Source organism: Saccostrea echinata, unplaced genomic scaffold (assembly GCF_033153115.1).
Source record: "Saccostrea echinata isolate AGI-Se365-2 ecotype Australia unplaced genomic scaffold, CSIRO_AGI_Sech_v1 ptg000054l, whole genome shotgun sequence".
Taxonomy (NCBI): Eukaryota; Metazoa; Mollusca; class Bivalvia; order Ostreida; family Ostreidae; genus Saccostrea; species Saccostrea echinata.
In genome coordinates this window covers 18091533-18115280 of record NW_026889803.1, presented here as the reverse complement: position 1 = coordinate 18115280, position 23748 = coordinate 18091533, and the positions used below count along the sequence as shown (strand labels likewise).

The 23748-nt window shown below is 34.9% G+C and overlaps 1 protein-coding gene and 2 pseudogenes across 1 annotated transcript; 1 reads left to right on the top strand and 2 right to left on the bottom strand.

The window, feature by feature from the left end:
* Positions 1-4857: 4857 nt before the first annotated feature.
* On the top strand, positions 4858-12040 carry LOC133171983 (uncharacterized; annotated as a pseudogene).
* LOC133171881 (uncharacterized) lies at positions 5454-8906 on the bottom strand. The gene is made up of 6 exons (XM_061306670.1): positions 8767-8906; positions 7947-8026; positions 7031-7827; positions 6494-6812; positions 5656-6375; positions 5454-5461 (listed from the first exon to the last, which is right to left on the bottom strand). Exons 1-6 carry the CDS (start codon positions 8904-8906, stop codon positions 5454-5456), a joined length of 2064 nt encoding a protein of 687 aa, XP_061162654.1.
* Positions 12041-15776: 3736 nt separating the features above from the next.
* On the bottom strand, positions 15777-17752 carry LOC133204690 (uncharacterized; annotated as a pseudogene).
* Between the last annotated feature and the right edge of the window lie 5996 nt (positions 17753-23748).

Sequence of the window (23748 nt, the reverse complement as noted above, 5' to 3'; positions counted from 1 at the left end):
GATGATTGGAACATGTCTTCCAGTGTTGATGCTTTGGTATCAAATATGAGCTTATAGATCTTCCATTTGAAAATACGACATTATCCAAAAAGTCAACTTGTCTGCAACTAGGTCTCTTCCTTATAATTCATTACAGTCTTTATGCTACTATGTCATCATATTCAACTTTTCAGTGCCATACCTCTACGACTTGCAGTTAAACTCATACTCTGCCAAACGACTAGCAATCTACGGTTGGATTGCCGTCTGGTATTGATTCAATCGCTCTTTGGCTACGACTGACATACCGTTCAACTTACTGGTGCTGTCAGAGTGCCAATTCGAACCTTTTTCCCCCAAAGAAGTGACATTTTCAATTAAATAATTTGCGTTTGACCCCACGTGAAACAATGTATCTTTGGAAGTCTGATGGATCTCGCAGGGGTCATTTGCCCACTCTTTTGAGTTCTGAACAATACTTGTGATACTTACCCACACGATTTCAAACACTTTCTTTGGAACATCTTGTCTTATATCTTCTAGAAATGTTTTCCTCTTTGTCATTTCCCAGGAAAGGAAATTGGAAATAACGATTCAGGATCTTTAATGGTATCTCTTTTCAACTCCTCTGTGATGAAAGGAGCTTTGCAATAACACCCACATATGATTTTGTTTTTCCTTTTACCTATTTTCTTTTCTTTTCTTGTAAATGCCTTCTTCTTTCCTCATTTCGTCTATGATGAAGTGTTTAAATCCAGGATGCTTTTAATCTTATCTCGAGCAAGCAAACGTCTTTTGTGATCCCCCTTTTTAAAAAAGGAGGAGGGGGAGAGGGTAAACTTGACTCTGATTGTAGTTCTACGACCACACATTATACCCTATCTATATGTAAATTTTAAGTGTAAGCAAACAACCCTCAATTCGACAAACAACCCTCAATTCGAAATAAACGGGAAAAAAACTTTGTAAAATAAAACATAATTAAATATAATTGTTACTTAGACGTACTGCTTATAGTATTGCCAAACATTTTAACAAGCGTCAATCCGGACGGTGCATACTATTTGGAAACTTGAATTGTAAATAAAGTATTTCTTGCAATAGTATCCTCAAATGATAATACTTTACATTGATACCACTAAATTAAGCAGTATTAACTGAAGTATAATGCATTTATTTCCGCTAAGCTAATCCAAACAAATACTGTACAAAATCCGGACAAGAAATTTTAACTGTTAAAACTACTCCGGCAGTGATTCATTTTGAAAATGGTTATCATGGGTCCAAAGGACCCCTCTTAATGACAACGAGTCCCGTACCAAAATCAATGCGTCCAAATCCAAGGGTACCGTATATTAGATGTTACAGAGGAAATGCTGGTGAAATAAAAAAGGGAATCGCATGAAAGTGCAAATGTTTTATTGTAGCTCTGAGTGATTTATACTTTTACTATCAATTGTCCGAGTAGGAGTACATGATTTTTTGTCATAAAAATAATATATTGTCCACTGCGCACTTTGGTTCTATTTTTAGATCGTACATACGATCTCGCACATTGTATCAGTCATAAAATGCACAGAAGAAGAAAGAAGTAAAAAAAAGTTTAAGAAGAAAAGACTAATAGTCAGAAATAAAAATGATTAAATTTTATACTTCTTAGCTTGTAAGGAAAAAACGAAAAGAAAAAAAAACAATGATACAGGTTACAGCTCAAATACAAATTTTAAGGTATGATAATAGTATTCCTTCAGAAACGTTCCACGGTATAGACATAATCAGTGATAATCGAACTATGCTATCTAACTCTCAAATATTTTCTGATAATTGCTTTTAACTGCAGTTGTGAAATCTGACCTGTTGTTGGCAACTTTATACCTGTTAAAATTGTTCATGCATATCGCTTAGCACGGGGTGTTGCTAAAACGCGGAACAGAATGGAAAACGGAAAATTTTATTTCAAATTATTTACTTCACGGATATATAAATCGGACAGGAACCAGTTTTCTTTATCATACAGTTTATATCTCATTAAAAAATGCATAACAATGTAAGTTATTCATGTCCCCCTCCCCCACCCTAAAACCTACATGCATGCGGTGGTCAATGAAATACATAATGATTATACACACAGCCCAAGTATCTATCTGAACGCCTCATTCATAACTCGTCCAAATCTAATTTTTAAAGCTTATTCACCAAAGACTAAACTCTCTTTTTTGAGCATTTATTATGAAACAGACAATGGTGTTTCAAAACAGGGGGATGGGGGGGGGGGCAGAGAAAGAGACTAATCATGTACACATTTTTGTTCTAGACAACGATCACTGGCATTAAGGAAAGAATAGAGGACACGCTTATTACAACAACAGGCATATGCGGAACTAGAGGGGTTCGGACCTCCTGAAATTTGCGGAGTTATTACGTGAACATAGTAAAGTAACTAACAGAAAAATGATCCCCCCGGAAAACACAGACCCCTGTGCAGTTGATGGGAAAAGTAACCAATTTATGAAAGCTTTTTTTGACTGGGGTGTATATAACACCCCCCCCCCCCGAAAAATATCCTGGATCCGCGCTATCCACCGTCAGGCACTTAAAGCGAGGACAACGTAGGCTACATCTATGCATCATCCCCCTCACGAGAGTGCATTTTCTGGAAAATTTTCTCCATCATAACAATTTAAATGTTATTCTGTGCATCGGTCTGACATGTTTTCCAGTTTTACAATTTGGCTAATTACGGAGGGTGGGGTGGGTAAAGGATGAAGAATTGTACAATATCATGGTTATCCACGCTTTAGGTGCCTGTGCATTGAAAATTATGCTGTGTTCGCTCATATAAATATCGAATCCTGGCTATTTATGTTGACCAGAGTGGTCTTTTATAAAGTTATTTCACTCATATTTTACCACAACGTTTCATATATACCATGTATACGGCATTATATTTTATGTTTTCCGTACCCTATGCTTCGCTTTTGTACATGAAACTTCATATGAGAATATACGTGAAAAGCTCAACTTGTTCTTTATCATCAAGGTTAAATATGAACAACATATACAATGTATAGTGTTTTTGGTATAATTTATTATATTTTCAAGGCCTTTAAGCTGGTATCATATTTTCCGTTCCGTTCCGTTTTCCGTTCCGTGTTTTAGCAACACCCCTTAGCATGTGGATATGATGCAATCGGTCAATTTTTTAATCAGATTATACCGAAATAATTTAAAATAGTACATGTCCTTCTATAAATTTATTGCGTCCATTGGGATGCACATTTATTGAAATAATGCGTACTGGGCAAAATCTGTGCGTAATTTACGCAGGACGCACACCCAAATGAATCACTGCTCCGGAATTCGAACAATTTAGACAACTATTACAAATATGTACGTAATTTAAAGTAAGAAATGAATACCTGGGCTTGGAAACAAGACTTAACTTCTAAAAATGCTCCGGTCATAGGCCATCATCATTAACAAGAACTACAAACACTTAATATACTGGTCTACTTTACTGAATGTGACCGACGTGCAAACTCCTTAAAGTTAGCACCATTTACTTCAGGATTCATCTTGGATATTAGTCTTCTTCCGAAAAGACGGTTCCTAACCACCCAAATTAAAGTAATCAAGATCTGAAGCTGGGTTCCCTATATAACCTTCTCTGACCCATCAGTGTTTGTCCTTATTGTTCATTTCTAGCTCAACTGGTCAGAGACCAGAAGAGCTTATGCGATAGTAAATTGTCCGGCATTCGTCCGTCCGTCTGTTTGTAATCAATTTTTCAAAACGCTACTCCTCCTACAGTTTTGGTCTGATTTCAGTATTACTTGGAACACAAGTAGACTACACTAAGATACAAAATTTAGTGCATCGGTTTTTTTATGAACGGTGTTGCCATGGTTACTAAAAATAGAAATTTCTGTGAAATTCATTTAAAACGCTACTCCTCCTACAGTTTTAATCTGATTTCAATATAACTTGGCACACAAGTAGACTACACTAAGATACATAATTTAATGCATCTGTTTTTGATTTTGATGAACAGTGTTGCCATGGTAAAATAGAAATTTCTTTGAAATTCCTTTAAAACGCTACTCTTCCTAAAGTTTTGGTCTGATTTCAATAAAACTTGGCACACAAGTAGACTACACTAAGATACATAATTTAATAAATCGGTTTTTGATTTTGATGAATGTTGCTGCCATGGTTACTAAAAATAGAAATCTCTGTGAAATTCATTTAAAACGCTACTACTCCTACAGATTTAATCTGATTTCAATATTACTTGGCACACAAGTAGACTACACAAAGATACATAATTTAAAACGCTACTACTCCTATAGATTTAATCTGATTTCAATATTAAATAAAAAATTTGCTAAAAATAGAAATTTCTGTGTAATACTTACAAAATGCTTCTCCTCTTATAGTTCTGGTCTGATTTCTGTATAACTTTGCACACAAGTAGACTACACTGAGATGCATAATTTTATATCAGTTTTTGATGAAGTCTTGCCATGGTTACTAAAAATAGAAATTTTGGTGAAATTCTTTTAAAAGGCTACTCCTCCAACAGTTTTAGTACGATTGCAATAAATCTTGCCTCAAAAAACTCAAGGATCATTATTCTATTTATTGCTACAGCATAGTTTCAAGTTCAAGTGCTATTTTTCTCTTCCTTTGTTATAAATACAGACCAGTAGAGCTACAGTCTCATAAGAGACTTCTGGTTTAAAAAAATATTTTATTTTGATAGATAGATAAATTTTTAAAAAAGAAACACGAAAACGTTAGGCCGGTTCGATTTGCACCTTCAAAGAGGAAAATATCTTTTAACTTCCGGTTTCTCTTGTTAAATCGAACAGTTCTTCTATGGCATCGAAACGAACTTTAGTTAGCGTTGCAATAATTCTTATGACTGATGATGAAGATTTCGACATACCAGATGAGGATTTTTCATTTGTTACTCTTTGTGCAGCGTGCAATAATATGTAAGGGACTTTTATCGAGCTTTCTTTAACACTACATGCTGTTTATTCACATATTATGGTGATTGCTATTGCTTTTATGAAGTCTTAAGGTCAGACGACACGTTCCTCAATTATATATAACTTTTTCCAGGAATTTGATATTGATTTACTGCTACTATGACAAGCTTGCTTGCAAAAATTTAGGGTACATTACCAGACATTTGTGCAAGATACTAGAGGATGGAATTTCCCATATAACCCTATTGAAAATCACTTGAATTGTAGATATAACAAATTTTGGTATAAATATATATATATATATTAAAAATTGTAACCATTTTAAAAATCAAAAAAAATAATATTAATTTTAATTGGGATATTATCAAGCTGTTGAAAATTTGAAAAATAATTATCATTTTTCATCAGTGTAACCCTGTCCTTGAGTTACCTCTCTTTATGAAAAAGACAAAATAGGTTTTTATCAAGAACAATTTTTATTCACATTCCTGTTCAATATAATCAAGGATTCAAATGTTATTGCATTCAAATAGAGATAAATGTACATACCACAAGAAAATATGACTGATTTACAATACAATATCACAATACACAATTGGATGTTTACAAATTTACTTCAGATTCATAAAATACTGTTGAAGAGAAGAAATAATTCTAGAATTTGTAGTAACTCGCACTTTACCTGTTGCATGTTTGTCAGACAATACATACTTTATTCCATTTACTGCATCTCTCTGATAGGCAAGATAAAGATGCTTGAAATGAAGGCCAGATGATGCAACTTTATTTGCAGTAAATTTTGACAATACATTGCTGTCTACAAGATGTTGTAAAGAACATAAATTTCTGCTGGTCAAATCTGCAAAAGAGTTGTTTTCAAAAACAAACTGCGTTGTAAAACTATGTTTGAGCATCATATCATCAGAAGCTTTTACACATAACACCAGTTCTTGTAAGGTCTGAGCATCAGACAAAGCATCATGGGCATCATAATGCCTACTACATATGTCTTTAGCAAGATCTGTAAGCTTATATGATTTTCTATTTGGGATGAGTTCTCTACATAATGGCAGAGTGTCAGTAAATCCAATGAAGAAGTCACTGGCACACAGTCCCACTGAATCAAATAAACGCACAATAATTCGGGAATCAAATATGGCATTGTGAGCAACCAAAATTATGTTGGTAAATTGTTTCATCCAATCAATAAATGACTGAAAAGCTTCCTCAGTTGTCTTACTGAGAACTTGGTGTCCATTCTTGTACATGATATTGTCTCTGATTGCTAGTCCAGTCACAGCTGTAGCAGAAGCAGAGATGGGTTTTGTTGGAGGAGTGACATACTGGGAAAATATTTTATCATCAGTACAAGCTCCAATCTGTGTTACTTCACAATCTTTTTCTGAAAAGAGAAAACATGAAATAATTTATAGAAGAAGTCAAAAGCATTTTTCAGCAATTTACCACATCATGTTTTAGGCACAATTTTTACATGGAAATACATGTATGATGATATTTACCAAGACCTGTTGTTTCCAAGTCAAAGTATACAAATGTATACTGTCCAGCTGCAATGGGTGTTGAAATGGGTTTGATGAGAGGAGGGGGTATTTCTGTAATGCTGTTGTCTATATTATTGTTGATGTCAACATCAGTTTCGTATGTGATCCCCTCTTTTACTTCTGATGATTCTTGATTTTTCTTGCTCTCAGCTTTTTTCAATGCTCTTCTTTTCTTGTACTCTGCTGTATCTTCTTTGTCTTTCTTTCTTTTCAAGTCTGTTTTCATGGCAATTTTGCTTGTCACTTTCTCAGGTGAAAGAAACAATTTTTCATTTACCTGAAATGAAAACACTTTACAATTTTATTTCTAATAATCTTATTTACCTAAAGTTCAAGCTAAAATTTCAAGTAACATTGCTAAATTTAGTATTTCACAAAACAATCACAACTGCATGTAGAACATGTATTTGAAAGAAAAAAAAATATCATAATTTTAGTGAATTTCTATGGAAGGGTAATAATACTTCAAGAATAAACCTTATTTTTCCAATTTACCTGTAATATATACTGATGACCCAAATTTTTTTGTGCAACTGCTGCAGCTACTCTAAAGTCGTTGCTCTCTGAGCCAGAGTAGAATGTTGATTTTGGAGTCTTGCTTCCCACAGTATTATTAAAACTTTCATTGGGCTGGGTACTTCCTAAATCCACCAATCTATCAGCCTGTGAAATGTAAAAGTCAACTATGGATGTCAAATCAACTTTCAGTCCTTCATCGGAAAGATAGCGGTGGTATGGCAACTGAACAGGTTTGTAAGTCGTTGGTGATGATAAATACCCACACCAAGATCCACACAAGCTGTGATCACCAAATACATGTCTGGATATAGCCTCCAAGTTTTTCCTCATACCATCCAAGTCATGTTGATTTTGACTGACACAATATCTGAAGCACTTTGACAGGTGACTTATTGTCTTAGGATTTAGTTCTTTATAGTTTTTACACTTTTTCAGATCATATAACTTGTTTGTGAACTGTTTCAGTGTGTGATTTTTATCACTTTGTTTCTTCAAAGCTGGGTTTACCTCAGTACGAGCCCTTGCTATTGTTGTAGTATCATTGTCCATGATGATAGTCCCTACTTGCACATCCTTTCCTCCTAGATCTTTGAGCATTTCTATGCACATGTCTGTGTCCATAGCTTTGGAACTCCCCGTCCAGTTTTTACGGCAGTCATGAGTTGATGGAGTCTTCCCCGTTTTCTCTGCACTATGACATATTCTGCAGTATCCGTTGCGTGTTGCAAAATGTACAATTCTGCCAGTTTCTCTGCCTATCATTGCTGCGTGTCCTAGAAATATGAATTTCACAGTTATATTTTTCCTTCGTCAAACATGTGAAATAATGTATAAAGTCTTTGACTTCGTATTACCTGAATGTATTATCTCATATCTTTCAATAGGACCCTACCAGATAAACTTGAAAAAGAACGCCCTGATCCCCTCTTCTGCCAGCCGCCATCAAATGACACCATCAACTCTTCATTATTACTACAATACAATTCACATATCATCAGGATAAATTTTATTATCAGATTGAGTTCGGCTGGAGTCGCCAGCCTAAAATTACATGTAATGCGAATAAACAATGCATTTTCAATGATAACTGAGCTTATCTTTCTGTGTAATACTATTGAATGTGGCAATCTATGTATACACACAGTATTCAGTATATACAACTGTTGAAGTATTATCTGCAAGTTTATTTTATGTATACATGCCTTGGATTAGACATATTATAAAAATATTGCATGTAGTTGAGTGTAACATTGAAAATTTTCACCCCAAGAAAACCATTGTCAACTGAGGTGCAGCAAATTGCAAGGTTGACAATGGTTTTCGAGGGGTGAAAATTTTCAATGTTACACTCAACTACATGCAATATTTATTAAATCATACTGAATGCTTTATACAAATACATGATAATAACAGTGAACTTTGCGCGCATAAATTTTGCGCAATCACTATTTCTTGGAATATCACCCGTCGTCAAGCAATGTTGACTGTTGCTATGCTGGAGGGCCTGGCTTCATCATTCAGCAGGTAATAGTGTTTTTTAATAAATGTTTCTCGACAAATCAGGTTCAACTAATTTATATGAAAGTATAATACATGTATTATAAATTATGCAATAATCCTACAATATAGGCATCACTTTTATAATAATTTTGAAATACATTGCTTTTCTAAAATTTTAATTATGCAAGCATGGTATAATTTATGGTGTGTACCTAGAAGATTCTCTCTCTGCAGTAACCACAGAATCACAACTTTGCCTTGCAACATCTTCTACTGCTTTACCAGCTTCTCTCTCTGTAGATTTTAAAGTTGTGTGAGAAAGAGGTGGAATATTCAATACGCTCAAGAGCATGGACACCTTTTTTCTCCCCTATGCCTGCATGTAGCATTCCTACAAAAACAAATACTTATATAAGTAATATGACATTATATTATATATCTTATGTTATCCTTTTATCAGATTATATGAAGAAATTATAGAGTTCTCATACACACCTAAAGCAAGCTTTGTGTTTACATCAAATGCTCTGCTGGCATGGTCATCCACACGTGAGTGTCTCTTTCCACTTGGGACAGAAGTCACTTTGTTGCACTTTTTGCAATTTATTCGTAGTAATGAACCAAGTCCATATCTTACTTCACCACAAATATCAGTTAACTTCAATGGATGTCCACAACAGTTACAGCCCTCAATTAGTTTGTTCACAACATATCCTAGTTCTATTACACGTCTTCCTGTGAACCATTCTATCTGTTTATCACTTTTAGTACTATCATCATCCTTTAGGAGAATTTCAGTGTCTACTTCATCTTCTTTCTGTGCATAATCATGCTCATCTAGATAGTATGGTACATGTAATCCTAAAACTCCGTCCACGTCATTTGCTTCAGAGAACTCTTGTTGTGAGAGAGACACACTGGCATCGTCTGTTCAAAAAAAAAAAAAAAAAAAAAAAAAAAAAAAAAATATATATATATATATATATATATATATATATATATATATATATATATATATATATATATAATATAGTAAGAAAATATATCCGAAATGTGTAGAACACATGTATTTCTCCAAATAAATACGTGTGTGAGGAGTGAACTACCTGGTGTCTTTGTGACACTGTCTTGTTCTGAAAAGAATCACCAGTCTACGATTCCTATATACAGATAATAAAGATTTATTTACCTTTGTCCACTTTCTCTGTCTGTTTTCTTCTAAAACATTGGCTTTCCTGAACATTTGATTTGAAATGAATTTTCCATCCATTTTTTCCCGGTGTCTCCATTGTAAACAAATTACAAATTTATCTCCAATCGCTAAAAGAAAGGGACATAATCAAATATAATTTTTTAAACCAACTTCGGTGAAAATCCGGATTGTTTTATTGGAACTCTTTATTACGAGGAGATACAAAAAAAGATACTCGAGGAACGTGTCGTCAGACCTTAATTTGAAAAATACATGTAGTCTGATATCATACGTAATATAATGAATCATTCCCTAACAAAAAAAAATACTATAGTTAACTATAGTTAACTGTAGTAAATCAAAGTGTCAAAGTTACACTGTATCACTATAGTAAATCAAAGTTTTCAAAGTGATCACTATAGTGTCATAGTGATCACTATAGTAAATCAAGGTTTTCAAAGTGATCACTATAGTGTCATAGTGATCACTATAGTAAATCAAAGTTATCACTATAGTAATTCAAAGTTTTCACCATAGTAAATCAAAGTTTTCATAGTGATCACTATAGTAAATCAAAGTTTTCAAAGTTATCACTTTAGTGAATCAAAGTGTCAAAGTTATCACTATAGTAAATCAAAGTTTTCATAGTGTCAAAGTTATCACCATAGTTAACTATAGTAACCTATAGTTAACTATAGTATTTTTTCGTTAGGGTTAGTCTGAACCTTATCTTTATCTGATTTTAATTATAAATAATTCTACATTACAAGACCTGTCATCATAGCCCTTGTGTTAAATTACATTTCTGTTATACTAATAATTTTCTTAAAAATTATTTGACGTTATTCAACAACCTACCAATATGCAAGTAATTTGTCTTTATTTTTTTTTAGACAGGAGCAAAGAAAAACGATATAGAGTGGAACGCTTGTTTGAAGATAATCCTTACACACGTTAAAGACCTTTCGTATTTCTAAAACTACATTTGAAGCTATATTGGAAAATATTCATCATATTCCAGAACTACTACTAAGAGAACCAGCCGCTGGACGACCTCAAATTTTACATGAAAAAGATTTACTGATAATGCTGTGGTATATAGGATCACAAGAAACTATTCGGTCTATTGCAGATCGATTCAATGTTTCCGAGTCGACATTCCATTCCCACAACAGAAGGATGTTAGATGTTTTCCCAAAATACTTTCTTCAAAAATTTGTGATTTGGCCAAATGATGTGCAGACTGTAATTAATGAATTTGAGCTAAAAAAACAAAAACAAAAACAAAAAACAAACAAACAAACTTCCCTGGTGTGATTGGAGCAATCGACTCTTCACATATACGTAATAATTGGCGACTAATTTAGTCGCCTTGGCGCATAAAATTTTTGATTTGCGCCTAAAATTTCTCTAGTCGCCAAATTGGCGATCATTTTATATTGCCTTGACGATCGTCAAATTCCAGAATATAAACATTTCTAATATTTTTTTATCTAAAGAGGTGAAAAGAAGTTTAAAAGTTGGCACCTGTGTCTTGTGTTTTCTTTGTCACCTTGTTTATCAGCTTTTAAAGTTGGCGCCTGAGAAAAATTTGCATGGCGACTAAAAATTTGCATTGGCGACTAAATTTTTTTGATTAGGAGCCAGCTGACGCCTAAATTTTAGAGGCCTGACCGTATAAAACTCCCTAGTGGACACTCAAATGATTAATTTAATAGGAAAAAAAATCACTCGGTCATTCTTCTAGCAGTGTGCTTAGGAGATAAACGATTCACAGACCTTTACTGTGGAAGGCCTGGACAAATGCACGATGCTCGCGTTTTTCAAATTCTCCATTGAGGCAAAGATGCCCGAGTCTTTGTGGTCAGTGCCATTTGTAAGGTGATGGGGCATACGTGTGCAAGCGGTGGCTGATTACTCCATACAGAAATAGAGGAAACCTTGCTAGGGATCAATCAAATTTTATCAAGTACCAGAGTAATCATTGAAAATTCATTCGGCATATTGAAAGGCAGATTTCGGCGACTCCAATTTATAGAAATGAATGACATTTCTTATGTTGTCAAGACTGTCATAACAGCTTGCATCCTACATAACATTTGTATCCTGAACCAAGATAAACTTGATGAGCATTTTGACAATGACCCTCAGCAGGTTTCATTAATTAATCCATTATGTGAAAATGATGCAGAAGGTCAATTACAGAGACAATTACTAACATGGCAATTGGCTAATACTCAAAATCTGCATTTTCTTAAATGTGCTTTATAAAATACCATGTCAAAGAATTCAGTTTGACAATGAAAATTTGGGTATAGAAACCGAAGTTGTCATCTTCTTTTAAAATAAACAATGCATATCTAATTCTTACGGAAGCCGGTAGGTGCCAGGTAGAAAAATCTTCTATCTGGCGGCCGCCACACAAATAACTGTCGGCCGCCAGAAACTTATCTGGCGGCCGCCAAATAATTTTCTGATAAAAAATATAATATATCTATCTATCTATCTATTTATCTATATTAGATATAGATCTATATATATATATATATATATATATATATATATATATATATATATATATATATAAAAAATAAAAAAAATATTTTATCTGGCGGCCGCCAAATATTCATCTTGGGGCCGCCAGAAATTATAAAAAAAAAATTATACCTGGCACCAACCGTTTTCCGTAAATTCATGTTAAAAAAATTGTTTTATTATATGAAAAATATATAATAAATGAAAACAATTATCTTCTTGATGCTTATAATCATATATAAATATTAAAACGAAACTAGGAATCGAAATGATTTATCCCATTCTGTCCTCTGGAAGCTGAGTGATAGGTACTTCCTGTTTAGTTCACCCTTTCGACTCTCAGAGATCACGTGATAGTTTAGGGTATATGTAAGTAGCGATCAAAGGTCTTGGTCAGTTCCAGACTAAAATCGAAACTAGACAGTTGTTTCCAGTTAAGGTGAGAAACATAAACTTGCTTAACAGGTCTTATGTGCCTGAATAAGGCTTTCGAGATTGTTGTTTTTTTTCTGCAAGTTGGTAAACATTTTTGTTTGCTTAGCTTGGAAGTGCACCGCTCCAGGAGAGAATTGGACAATGTAAATATTGTTGATTAAAATCCTTGATTGAGAAGTTCTAATAATTATTCGATTTATTCCTTTAATTGCTCAGGCAGAGCAACCGCATCCCCGAACCCAGAAACGTTACATAAATTTGGTGGCAGCTGTGGGATTCGGTGAGGAATATTTTCTATAATCAATTTGTAAATCATATCTGAAATCATTATGGACGAGATGATAGACGAGGAAATTTCATTCCTGGGGAAGAGCTGCGAAGCAACTGCGCAAAGAAATAGAGGGGTACTCAACCCCTCTAGATAAACGTGCGCGATTCGGGGATTGCGACTATGGTTGGTTCAAGTGAAGACCAGGGTCATTCACAATCATCTACAACCGATGATACAGTAATACTACAGAGGAATGAGCGGTGCGGACGCGCCACTGATCGAGGAAAATACAAACACCGACCATGTTACAATGAGGTATGCGAAAGTGCAAAAGAAAATTGGCCGAAATGAAGCTGAACTTCCGGATGCGCTGTATAATTACTCTTTAGGTGATGAAGAACATAGCGTAATGGCATATGCACAACAGAATGCGCGCGCGCCGTCGATAGCGAATGCGCCGATGATAGCGATTGCATCGATTAGTTCAAATTCTTCGCTAACGAGTGGCGCCTACTACAAGACATGGGAATGTTCATAGTAAAGCGCAAGCACAAAGTCTGGAAACCGGAGTCAGAAACCCAAGGAATGTCAATCGGCAGACGGATGATACGGGGCAAAGCAGTAAAAGTGCAAGGTGTAATATCAGACCTGCAACTTTTAATGGTAGTCATTCTTGGCTGGACTACAAGTCCCATTTCGACGCATGCGCTACCATTAACAACTGGTCAGAGAAAGAAAAAGGTTTTTACCTAGCTGTATCGCTAAGAGGAACCGCACAGGGCGTAGTTGGAAATGTTTCAAAAGAAACAGGGCAACAGTATGATTTGTTGGTTAAGGCCCTTGAAGAACGCTTTGCGTCGCCAAATCAGACTGAACGCTACCGTGCACAGTTAAAAGGAAAGAAAACAAAGAGCGTCCGAGACACTTTCTAAACTGGGACAGGCTATCCGCAGATTGACTTGTCTAGCTTATCCTACAACGCCATCGAAAGTTAGAGAAACACTGGGGAAGGATGCATTTATTGATGTTTTAGTTAACTCAGATATGCGCTTAGCACCAAACAGAGTAGACCTGGAATAGAACGTGACAAAGTAAAACCCACACAACCATTAGAACTAATAAATCTGATGACTAGAATGCAAACCCAGTTGGATAGATTGGAAAAACAGGTCCAAGATCAAAACTGGAGGCAAAGAAGACAAAGATCACAGCTGACAGGCAGGAAAAGTAGTGAAGTGATTTGTTATTATTGTAAGGAAAAAGGGCATATTCGTCGGAATTGTCCTAAACTAAGGAATAAAGGGTCAAATAAAAACCCCAATACTCCATCAAAGAAATCAACTAGTGGGAATGCGAGGCGAATTCGTTGTAAGCGCCGGAGAAATCAACGTGCGATGCAAGGACACGTAGGTGGAAGCACTATGAGTAATGAGGCCGGTTTTTCATTGAGGCAGAGGTTAATGGTACACATACAAATCTGTTAATCGATACAGGGGCTTCCTTAACATTAGTCTGAAGAAGGGTGCATGATATGATAGTACAAGAAAGCGACCTGAATTAGAGGAGAGGTCTTAGTCAGTTCCAGACTTAAAGGTCTTACGCAAGGAAATAGCCAATCAAAATGAACTTAGTCAATTGTAGTTCTATATATACAGAGACAAATTCTTTTTCTTTTTTCATTTTCGGCAACTTTTTTAGGTCTATAGTTTTAATTTTGGACTCATGTATTAGGAATATCATATCTTTAGCAGAATTGTGCCACTGAATTAAAGGGAACTCTTTTTTTAGATGCGCATGATGCAACTTCCTGGATGGTGTGTAGGCTGTTTGTCAACATGTGAAACCCACGTGTATTTCAGGGTAGGTATGTTTACACTCAATTTTCTTTCTTAAAAGCCGCATAAGGCGTATTTTTTCTGATCTCAAATTTTTGTCTCAGCATTTATCTATATTTTCTCTTTCATGAATTATCTGCTGAGAGTCTAATTAATTAATTTAATTAAAGCTACATAGTAACATATAATGAAATTATTTCCTTGTGTGAGACCTAAAGTCGACACCAGACAGTTGTTTCCAGTTAAGGTGAGAAACGTAAACTTGCTTAACAGGTCTTATGTGCCTGAATAAGGCTTTCGAGACTGTTGTTTTTTCTGCAAATTGGTAAATATTTTTGTTTGCTTAGCTTGGAAGCGCACGCGCTCCAGGACAGAATTGGACATTGTAAATATTGTTGATTAAAATCCTTGATTGAGAAGTCTAATAATAATTCGATTTATTCCTTTAATTGCTCAGGCAGAGCAACCGAATCCTCGAACCCAGAAACGTTACATTATATTTAAAAAAAACAGTGAGATCAATATAATGGAAAAACAAATCACATATAGGCGTAATTAGCATTTAAAAAATAAAGAACATCACTTGAAACTCACATACATATAAATCAGAAGTGTCTATGACTTATAACCACATAAAGTAGCTCAACATCTCTTTCATAGAAGAAATAAAATGGTTTCCAAATAAGATTTTTGAAAAAAAAAATTGCGAAACCCTCAGAATTAAAAAAAAAAATTCCTGACTAGACTATTCACTGAATTTACAGCGACTGAAAAAACACTAAAGGGCATGTAAAATCACACTTCCATCTTATTTTAATTTAAGCTACAAATAATGAACATGTCAAGGCCATCATTGAGTACTTGCTCTGAAGCAAAAATTACTACCAATAAGGAGTCATCAATATCTCAAAATAAATCAATGAGCTGAATAATTTTCCCCAATCATTTAGGGCAACAAAGATTAAAACACTCTGTCATGTACAAGATATCGCCTGGGAACAAACTCAAGTATTTCATGTCCAAAACTGCACCTTAAAGCATGTTCATTCAGAACATTTGCCCATTTTTCATAATCTCCAGAAGGGTCACACTAATAGCCTTAATACACTTAAGATTTTTCATCAAAACTAGAAAAGTTTCTAGCCTGATTTCTACAGAGTTACGAATTTGTAGGTACTTCAGTGTCCCCCTATCTCCTTATATAATGACAGCAGACCATCCTCACTCAAGTTTGGTAATCTACAAATAAGGAGTTTCTCCATACATTTGCACTTTGATAAATTTTTAACTTTGTTTTCATTGCGTGTTTTCATTGCAAACGTTTTCATTTTTGGAAACCCTGACATCCAAATATTTCAAATTTTTTAAACTACCCAAAACTTCACAATCTTGCAGAAGTGTTGCATCAATGGAAAGATAAACACAATTTTCAAAAAGTTTCAAAAATTGTACAGTGAATATCTCTTTCATTCCCTCACAGAAAAAATTCAGGTAAGTTATTTAATTCCATACAAAGCCACTCTTAAAAAGACAATTCATGGATCTGCAAACTTTCGATACAGAATGGTACAATTTTGGAACTGGAATGTATATCAATATTTTGCATGTTATTTCTGGAGGCAAATGACATAAATACGCATATCCTGTAAAAGAAAATAGTAAACACATAAAATTCTTGCACCCAACACAGCAGTTCTATTACAGAAAATTTTCAAGTCTTCGAATGGAAAGTCACTTACTGGTAAATATCACTTAAAAATACAGCAAGTTTAGAAAATCAATATGAAATACCATTCGAAAACAGTATGAAGGAAAAGGACCATATAAAGTATAAACAAGTCAAAACATTACATAAGAATTCATTGGCCTACATGTCAATGCATAACAGAGATTTGAAGACATTTAATCTTTCATGCTCTTTAGAACTGAAAAGAAACGACTAAATATTTCCATTTATGCATTATCTCAATTTTTTTCATGATTTTTTTCATTTTTTATTTTCAACATTATCTAACAAAAAATGGATTACTTGAGAAGAATTAGATCTAAAAGTTTTTCTTTTTGGGCTGGGGATCAGTGATACCTGGCTCACTAGAGCCTGAATTTGTGCAGGGCTCATCTTGAGTGAAACTTCCACTATCCGAGCTCGAGTATAAAGATGCAACCGCAAACTTGGGATTGATGTCATGTCTGTCACTAAAGATATCCTGAAATTCTTGTTCGTAAGGAAAATCTTTTCTTTCATTCCAAGACTTAGCCTGATCAGCTTGAAGGCACTAAGTTGTGTTTTCCATCTTTCTTCAACTTGGGCAACAGAAAATCAGTTTTAAAACATTTGTTCACTTCTGCTGTAATTTCTAACCACGATGCTTTTTCTTGTGTGTAGGCGATAAAAACTTTGTTCATTAACGTTACATATATATAATAGGAATCATAATAAACATGTAATTTTTAAAAATGTGTTCACTTTAATTGTAAAAAATATTAAAAAATAAAACCTGATGAAGTAAAGTGCCCAAACAACTCTGGCGATACTTGTTAAGACACAAGTTTTCCGTTGCCCAAAGTAACGTTAATATTGGTGAATCTATAATTAAAAAAAAAAACATCAAATCAACTGAGCATGTATTAAACATAGCAATTAAAAAGAAATATCTTTTTAAACGACATATGCATTCGCTGTCCTTTTAACTCATGCCATAATTTGAAACCCTGTAACTGCTCCCTTACTTTATGAATTAATTATCTTTTTGACAATACAAATACATATTTCATACATATTGTTGATTTTAAAAAATCAAATATAAAAACTTTAAAAAGAATCTTTCAATAATTTTACTAACCCGCCATCTTCCGCCATTTTGTTTTCCAGTTTCTTCTGCCCGCTGGGTGGAAGAGGCAGAAGATCTACCAGAAGTAATTTTTGACATAACGAACACGTCTTAAAGCGGAAGACTCTTCTTCGGTATCTAGAAGAGCAAATCAAATTAAACCGGCCTGTTTAGTAAAGCTTTCGCGCTTTCATTTTCAATCTTCAGAAGCTTTACAATATGTACAACATAGCAACATGACGTAATAATAAGCGGAACACAAATTCTAGCGTCTATAATGACGTCATAGTTAAACAATGCGGGACTTCTCTCGTCACATGAATCTAAAGAGAGTCCTTCTTTTCCGCCTTGGAAATGTTCATAATGAATCTGTGAAATTACAGACAAGTAAGGTAAGTATGAATTTATTTTCTCATTGTAAAGGATCTCTTGTCAACCCATAGAAATACTCTGTTTCACGACCTGATCTTGTAATAAAAGTATTATGCACACGAATGTATTTAATTCTTTTAAAACTTAATACATAGAGTACATAAGGATTTAATTTTTTTTTTACATAGAAATCTGCCATTCATTCTCACATCCATTCATTAGGGCCCCGCTCTGCGGGCGCCCTATAGTGATCAGTCTGTCCTTCCGTCCGTCCGAGATCTCTTGTCCGGAGCATATCTTCTCTTTCCTTGGCCTAATCTGGCTCATACTTCACCCACAGAGTGTCTTTGAGTAAAGGGTGTGCAGTGACCTTGAACCATGTTTCTAGGTCCAAGGTTAAGGTCATAGCAGAATTATGAGAAAAATCCTTTTCCGGAGCATATCTTCGAATTCTCTCCTCTTGGTCCAGTGTGGCTCATAATTCACTCACAGAGTCCCACTGGTCAATGAATGTGCAGTGACCTTGAACGAAGTTTCTAGGTCAAGGTCAAAAGTAGCCTCTCTGTTTGAAATCTTTGTTCGGTGCATAATTTCTTTCCCTTAAGTCCAGTCAGCCTCAAACTGAACCAATTGACTTAGAGTACGGAACATTTATGATTTTCCTTCCATATTTTTCATGGAGGATATGCAACATTCGTGATTTTTGTGACTTTTTTTTTTGATAGAGGGTATGGAGCACTCGTGATTTTCGTGCCATTTTTTATTATAACAAGGATGACATAGAAGCCCTTTAGACTCAAACAACACATCCCTTAATAGTACACAAATGTTCCTCTTCAAAATAAACCCTTTTCAGCTACCTTACATTTTCATGTTCGTTGCTGAAAGCGGCGCCCCTTTGAGATGACCACCATCTCAATGATATCTAGTCATTCATGTTGTTGAAATATATATTAAATATTGTTTTACTTAAAGAGTTTAGCATCAATATAATAATCTTTATATCTTCTTTATTGACGTAGATATTTTGCAGAATCTGAGAGGTTTTTTGAGTTGATCAGTTACGACCGAAATCTATCCAGGCAAATATGAAATATATATATATATATATATATATATATATATATATATATATATATATATATATATATATATATATCAAGATTAAATTATTACGCTTCTTCATTCTATGTAGGAAAAATAGGTTTATTTAATTAATCTATTTCTTTATTAAGCATTCATAACTGGAAGAACCAACTAATAAGAACGGCAGAGTACAAGCCGGTCAATTTGGAGGAAAATGTGAATGGCTTTATTGATGATTTATGAAAAATTATGCGGAAAAATCAATACTTTTAACATCTGACGTGACTCTTCATCCTTACCAAGGGTAGATAACAAAGTATGTCTCAAGAAGGAAAATCAACAAATTTAGATTAATAACATCTCTAGATTATGATTAATTTTATTAATCGTGGGTTAAATTCATATTGACTTCTGAAATCTTTTCAAAGCAGTCACCATGCATGACAATCTTTTACCAAAGTATGGTTTCATTTTATTGTGATGTACAATCTTGATGTTTGATTTTCATTTGTCTGCACTCGGTATAATAAATCATTAACCTTCTGTAGCACCAAAGAAGGACCAAAGTATCTCGGCTGCAGTTTGTGACTGTCCAGGTCAGTATTCGGACTTTCTAATAAGATAGAAACTAGGTCACCAACTTTATATTGATTCAGGTTAGGTCCTCTGTCATATCTATCCTTTTGCACTCTTAAAGAGTTTTTTTTAAAGTTTTTCCTAACAATCTGGTTTGATTGACTCTCTCTGAGGTTATACAAATAATCTGCACATGAAGGAAAATTTTCTATCTCTTTAGAAGAACTACATATGATATCGAGAGGAAGCTTGACTTCTCTTCCCAACATGACCATGTTTGGAGTAAATTTGGTCGATTCTTTTGTGTATGTTTGTATGCAAGTGCATAGACAATCATACCAGTGAAATAATCTAGTTTTTGCAGTGGTCTTCCTTTGGCCCAGATGTCCAGAGATGATGGAATTATGCATCTGATGTATAACCTGGTCTCGTAAGGTATGAGGTAATATTAACTGTAAGTACTGTAAATCTCCATTGTTAGAGACAAATTTCTTGTACAAAATACCATCTTTCAGTTCGGTGGAGTCCCAAATATTGCAATAGTATCTACAAGAAGGATTGGCATTTTTAGTAAAATTATCATCTAGTCTTTGGCCCTTTTCTTTAAAGTCTTATATCAGTTTCAAGTCTGGGTCATCTTTTTGTAATTTTGCCATATTAACTGGAAGACAAAACATCTTGCCAAGATGTGACTTAGTTTGATTACGAGTGATTACTCGAATAGCACTCGTAGTTTTGTTTCTTGTATCTGGCCATCTATAACGTTCTTGGGTTTCTTCATTTCATTTTATACACTTTTTACAGGTACCACACTTCAACATTGAATTGGCTTCTTCCACACACTGGCAATTACATGGGTCAGGACATCTTGAAAGTGCATCTGCATTGCCATGTTTATGGCCAGGTCTGTATTCAATGGAAAATTCATACGAAGAAATTATTTCAATCCATCTGGCAATTCTACCTTCGGGTTCTTTGATTTTAAATAACCAGACCAAAGCTTGGTGATCAGTTCGGATTTTAAATCTTCTTCATAAGAGATACAATTTACAACGCATTCAAATAAAAACAAAACATTTGAAAATAATAATAACCGTTTTTTTAAAGCTTTTTTAAAACTATTATTAATTTAAAATTATGGTGTTGTGATTTTAGGTGAATCTAGACTACAGACGCTTCTTAGATCCCCACGTGGTAATCCCTTGATGCTTGGGTCATTGGACAGAGATGTTCAAAACTGGGTCCAAAAAGTCCGACTGAATGGGGGAGTTATCAACCTAAGAATAGTATGGCAGCTTCGGAAGCGATTGTTACTCAATTTGATAGGAAAAAGCTCGCTCGGTACGGAGGACACATCGAAATTACGAAACATTACGCCAGACCATTATTGCGCAGAATGGGCTTTGTAAAACAAAAGGGCACAAAAGCCGTTAAAAACTTGCCTAATGATTTTGATGAAATTAAAACCGAATTTGTAAACAGAGTTGAAAAAGTTAAGACTGATCATTCAGTCCCCGATTCTCTTATTAGTCCCCTACCGGTGAAACCGGAGGGGACTATAGGTTTCCTCTGAGTCTGTCCGTCCGTCTGTCCGTCCGTCTGTCTGTCTGTCTGTCCGTCTGTCTGTCTGTCCCTCTGTCTGTCTGTCAGTCTGTCCCACTTGGTTTTCCGCACTTTTTTCCTAAACGCTTGCAGATATTGAGCTGATTTTTGGTATGTGAGTGTATCTTGATGAGTTACAGAACAAGTTTGCATTTCGTTCCGCTTCATTGATTTTTGACGGAATTACGGCCTTTTCAATTTTTAAGGGTTTTCCGCAATTTTCTTCTAAACGCTTGTAGATATTGAGCTGATTTTTGGTATGTGGCTTTACCTTGATTCATTATAGATCAAGTTTGCATTTCGTCCCGCTTCATTAATTTTTGACGGAATTATGGCATTTTCAATTCTTAACGGGAACGGAACCAGATTACACTTGCCGGTAGGGGACTAGTATTGCTAATGCAATACTCTCAGAATGCTTGTTTTAAACTGGGATCAGACGGGATGCCAACTTGTGCCGGGTGGGGACTGGACTATGGAGACCATAGAAGGGAACCTCTTTTTGAAAAAATTGACATTTGTTTGGTTGATTCTATTTAAGACTTCTCGAACACTTGTCAAGTGCTTTTGAAATTTGACTCAAATACTATGATGTCGTCTAAGTAGATCAGACATGTTTGCTATTGTAAACCATTGAAGATCATCTGTAGGGTACGTTGAAATGTTTATCACTTCCCTTCATTCTCATAGGCATAGTTAAAAGCTCCCATAATCCATATTTTGTTATAAAAGCAGCTTTTGGTATATCTGACTCCTTGACAGGAACTTGGTGGTAACCAGAAGTTAAGTCAAATGTTGAAAATATCGTCACGCCAGAAACAGCACCTAGACAGTCTTGTATTCTGGGCAGAAGAAAGGCATCATTTACTGTCATCTCGTTCACCTTTCTGGCAGCATTTACTGTCACCTCGTTCACCTTTCTGTAGTCCACACACGGGCGATTTTTACCATTTTTTCTTTAAAACAAGGTTTAAAGGAGAAGCCCAGGGATAATTAGACATTCGAATAATTCCGTTTTTCCATATCTGTAATTGTCTTAAGCTCAGCTTTAGCATAAGCAATGGGAACTCTTGGTGGAAGTTTTACTGGTCTGGCATTACCTGCATCAATCACATGCTCATTAATATGAGTCAACCCTAGGTCTAAGTCATTCTTATTAAAAGTATCTTGAAAATGAAATGGTAATTTGAACAGATCTCTCTGTGACTTTTTATCAAGTTCATTAGACTTCAGGGAGTCTTCATATAATTGTTCTAGATGTTCAGGTGATTGTTATTAAATTGTTCCTCTTCTTTTGCAGGAGTATATCTGACAGTGTGTCCTGTTTCTATGTTATCTGCACTTCCTCCAGGATCTTCAAGCACATTTTCATATAGAAACTCTTCAGCATTTCCAAGTATCGCGTCTTGCCAAATCTGTTTTTCTTTTCAAGTTGGATTCAAAAGTCTGACAGGTACTGTAGTACTTTTCTCTACGTCAATCAAAGAACATGCCATTAACAATTCATACTTTTCTGAAAATTTCTCATTTGGTTCTGCTATAAACTCTGTAGGCTCTGTATCATCGTCCTTCCTCTCGACAAAAGCCTGAATAATCTTCTCACTGTAAGGGGGAATAACATAATTATCAGCATTATATATGCATTGCTGTAAATGAAGCGTCATTTTGTGAAACTGTCTTTGGTTGCTTTTCTTTATTTTCAAATCTCTCATTATTTCCTGTTTTTGTATTGTTTTCAATCACTGCTCGGATTGGACGTTTTTCAGCCTCTATGGAATTTCTTTTGTGAAGATCGCCGAAATTGATCACTTGGAATACAGCATCATCTATGTTATCTGGCTCCTTTATGTATTCAACTTGAAACTAGACTTTTTCATCATTGAGACCGTCAAAGAATTTACCTAGTAAATCCGCTCTGCGAATAGTCTCATCTCTGTTAGGATATTCTTTGGCATAGAGTGTCTAAGTCTACGATGTAAACTTCTACATGTTCATTTGGTTTCTGTTTACGATTACTGAACTTGGCTTCCAGTGAGTTCTTAGTTTTTTTTATGACTCGGTAACGGTTATCTAACTCCTTTATGAGTTTCTTATAGCTGGATCTGGTTCTTTTAGTGAGTTGCTCAAAAACATATTCTCCTGCACCACCTTGCATTCTAGGTAATGGTTCATATAGGCGTTCATTGTTTGTCCAATTTCCCCTGTCTGCTATCTTTTCAAATCTGCCCTTCCATACAACCCATTTCTCTTTGTCTTTACCAGTAAAAGGAGGTAACTTACGAGAAAATTTTATAGGGCGTCGCTTTTGAGTTACAGAAGATGAATGACTCATGGTATTTGTAGGATCTGACCTAGAAACTGGAGGACAGGAATATGGGCGTCCATTATTAGGATGAACTGACTCATGCAAATTATCTGCAGATGAATCATCTTGTCAAATCATGAATTGGTAGTGAGAA